The 3,388-nt window shown below is 50.1% G+C and overlaps 1 protein-coding gene across 1 annotated transcript; it reads left to right on the forward strand.

Moving 5' to 3' along the window:
• The first annotated feature begins 337 nt into the window (after window positions 1–337).
• On the forward strand, window positions 338–1,507 carry LOC131007984 (uncharacterized). The gene has a single exon (XM_057934891.1). The coding sequence runs from the start codon at window positions 338–340 to the stop codon at window positions 1,505–1,507; it is 1,170 nt and encodes a 389-aa protein (XP_057790874.1).
• Window positions 1,508–3,388: the final 1,881 nt, after the last annotated feature.

A 3,388-nucleotide genomic window follows, 5' to 3' on the forward strand; every position in this document is an offset into this window, starting at 1 on the left:
GGAGATATAAGGAGGACAAGAGGGCTAAGACGTCAGTCCGTTCTTCGATGACATCCTAGCGGATACTTTGCCGCGAAGCTACAAACCCATTTCTCTGGACTACGATGGTACCACTGACCCGGAGATACACCTCAATCGGTTTGAAGGACTGGTTACCCTACACATGTATACTGAGGGCATCAAGTGTCGTATATTCTCCACTACGCTGACTGGCCCCGCCCAGTTGTGGTTTGGGACGCTTGCCCCAAATTCCATCCGTTCGTTTGAAGAATTACAAGCACGTTTTCTGAGGCAGTTCGCGAGCTCGTGAAGAGTAGGGAAGTCAGCTCTTTCCCTGATGGATATCAAACAGGACCAGAATGAAACACTGCGGGAGTATACTGCCAGGTTCAACCTAGCCGCCCTGGAGGTGCCAGAGGCGGAGTCGCAAATTAAGAATTGCGCTTATGTCAGAGGACTAAAGCCGGGTTTATTCTTCGACGAACTACAAATCAGACCGGCCAGGGATTTCGACGACATTATGGCAAGATTGCCAGGCTATTTACAGTTGGAAGACGCCAGGATGGCGCGAAAGGTGGAAAATGATAAGCACAAAGCCAGAAGAGCTGAGGCTGCGTCAGAGTCAAATACAAGGCACCAGGATAGGGCACCGTTCAGAGGGTTGCCTCCAAGGGTACTGCCACCCCAGGGAGAGATGCCACCCCGACACCAGCGTACGGTGAATGAAGTCACGCGATTCACTGAGTACACGCCCCTGAACAAGCCACATGAGGAGATTTTCCACTTGATAAAGAACCAACCATTCTTTCGGGCACCAGGAACTTACCGGGATGGGCCGCCACAGGAGGGGCCTAACAATAAACTGTGTGAGTATCACAACACCTATGGACATTATACTAGATTTTGTGGACATCTTAAGCACCAGTTGGAACCACTGGTGCGCCAGGGAAACCTCGATCAATTCATCGACAAAGAAAACGAGGGCCAGAGGCGGAACCAGGAAAATGATCAGAGGGATCACAGGGATCAGAGGGATCACCGAGATCAGATGGACCAAAGAAATAATCGAGAACAACGACAAGAGCAGGGGAATAATCAGGACCGTCGGCCGGAAGATAACCACGATAACAGGAGGGGAGCGGTACAGGGACGGGAACCCCCTTTCCCGTACAGAAGGGAGGTCCACATGATTTGTGGAGAAAATGGGACGCCCACGTCCAACAGAGCCAAGAAACAAGTTGTGCGAGCAGTCAAATCAGGGTACTACCCTAAGCAGGTGATGGAAGTCACGGGTGCAGCAGAGGAATCGGTCATCAGTTTCGGGGCAGAGGATCTGCGGACGCTCATGTACCCACATGACGACGCGCTGGTTATCATGGCAGACATAGCCGGCTGCATTGTTCACCGTATCTTTGTAGACTCGGGCAGCGCAGTGAATATCTTATATCTAGAGTGCCTCCAAAATATGGGAGTCGAAGTCCATATTGAACCAACAAACGCCCCTTGATTCGGGTTCGGGGGAGAAATGGTCATGCCTTTAGGTTTCGTGGAATTGCCATTAATTCTCGGTAGTGCAGCTGCTAGCAGCAAAACTAGGATGGTGCGGTTCTTGGTTGTGGATATGCCAAAACCATCCTACAATGTGATACTCGGTCGTCCCGCCTTGATGGCATTCAGAGCAGTGATCTCCATGTTCCATCTAAAGATGAAATTCCCCATCGGTGGGGGAAGAGTGGGCGAGGTCTGGGGTGACCAAAGGGCATCGAAAGCATGCCATGTACAGATGCTTACACATTTCTCGGGGCAAAAAAGGGAAAGACTAACAGAGGGGTCGGATACTCGGAAAAAAGGAAAGGTGGGCGACGTGAATGCCCCAACAGAGGAGCGTCAGGAACTGGCAGGTTTACTAAAGGACAGGGACGGTGCAGAAAAGACCACCCTGGTCTCCACCAGTGATGTATGCAACATGATAGAATTATTCCCCGGGCGAGAGGGATTTCAGACCAAGATAGGGTCTTCCTTGGATGAGCAGACTACAGAGGAATTGACCGACTGCCTCAGACGAAATGCGGATGTATTCGCCTTCAGCACGGCTGACCTGAAGGGAATAGACAGAGGGCTGGCGGAACATTGTCTTAATGTGGATCCGAAGGTTAAGCCAGTGAAACAGAGAACAAGGCATTTCGGTGCCGAGAAGGATGCCGCGATCAGGGAACAAGTTCAAGGGCTGTTGGATGCCGGGCATATTGAGGAAGTACAGTATCCAGAATAGATTTTGAACGCCGTGATGGTGGCTAAGAAGACAAACACCTGGCGGATGTGTGTAGACTACAGAGATTTGAATGCTGCCTGCCCAAAAGACCACTATCCTCTGCCGAAGATCGATCAGTTAGTTGACTCAACCTCTAGTTGCGCGCTTTTATCGATGATGGATGCGTACCAGGGTTATCATCAAGTAAAAATGCATAGAGGGGATATCGCTAAAACGGCTTTCGCCGTCTGTTGTGGAGTTTATGGTTGGAAGAGCATGCCATTCGGCTTAAAGAATGCAGGGGCCACGTACCAAAGAATGATGGAGAAAATCTTTAAAGAGCAACTTTCGAAGAACATATCAGTATATGTTGACGACATGTTGGTGCGCAGTGTCAGAGTGGAGGATCATATCTCTGACTTAGAAGAGGTCTTCGCAGTCATCAGAAACAACCGGCTCATGCTGAATCCAGCGAAATGCACCTTTGGGGTCACTACAGGGAAATTCTTAGGCTACAAAGTTACCCCCGCCGGGATCGAAGTCAATACGGAAAAAGTCAAAGCCATCATGGAAATGACACCACCCAGAGGAATCAAGGAAGTGCAGACTCTGAATGGGCGTATCACTGCTCTGAGCAGGTTTATCTCGCGATCGGCAGAGCGCAGCATGCCGTTCTTCAAAATCTTAAGGAAGGGAACCAAATTTCTATGGACAGCAGAATGTCGAGCGGCATTTGAGGATCTCAAGGTATATCTGGCGAAGCTCCCAACTCTGACCAAGCCGGTCCCGGGAGAAACATTGTATCTATACATAGCAGTGGGGGAGGAATCAGTCAGCTCTGTACTTATCAGAGAAGAGGGAAGTCACCAGAGACCAATCTACTTTGTCAGCAGAATCATCCAGGGTCCTGAGTTGAACTACACAGAAATTGAAAAAGCTGCTCTGGCAGTCATGGTCACGGCCCGAAAGTTGAGGCCTTATTTCTTATCACACCGGGTAGTGGTGCGCACCGCTCTACCTTTCAGACAAGTGTTGGGGCGCTCGAATTTATCAGGGAGAATGGTCAAGTAGGCCGTGGAGTTAGGGGAGTATGACGTGGAGTACGAGCCGAGAACGGCAATCAAAGCACAAGCTCTG

This window comes from Salvia miltiorrhiza, chromosome 2 (genome assembly GCF_028751815.1).
Source record: "Salvia miltiorrhiza cultivar Shanhuang (shh) chromosome 2, IMPLAD_Smil_shh, whole genome shotgun sequence".
NCBI lineage: Eukaryota > Viridiplantae > Streptophyta > Magnoliopsida > Lamiales > Lamiaceae > Salvia > Salvia miltiorrhiza.

Bases quoted from the DNA above. Each gene is read 5' to 3' on its own strand.
- LOC131007984 (XM_057934891.1), top strand. From the start codon at position 338: ATGGATATCAAACAGGACCAGAATGAAACACTGCGGGAGTATACTGCC.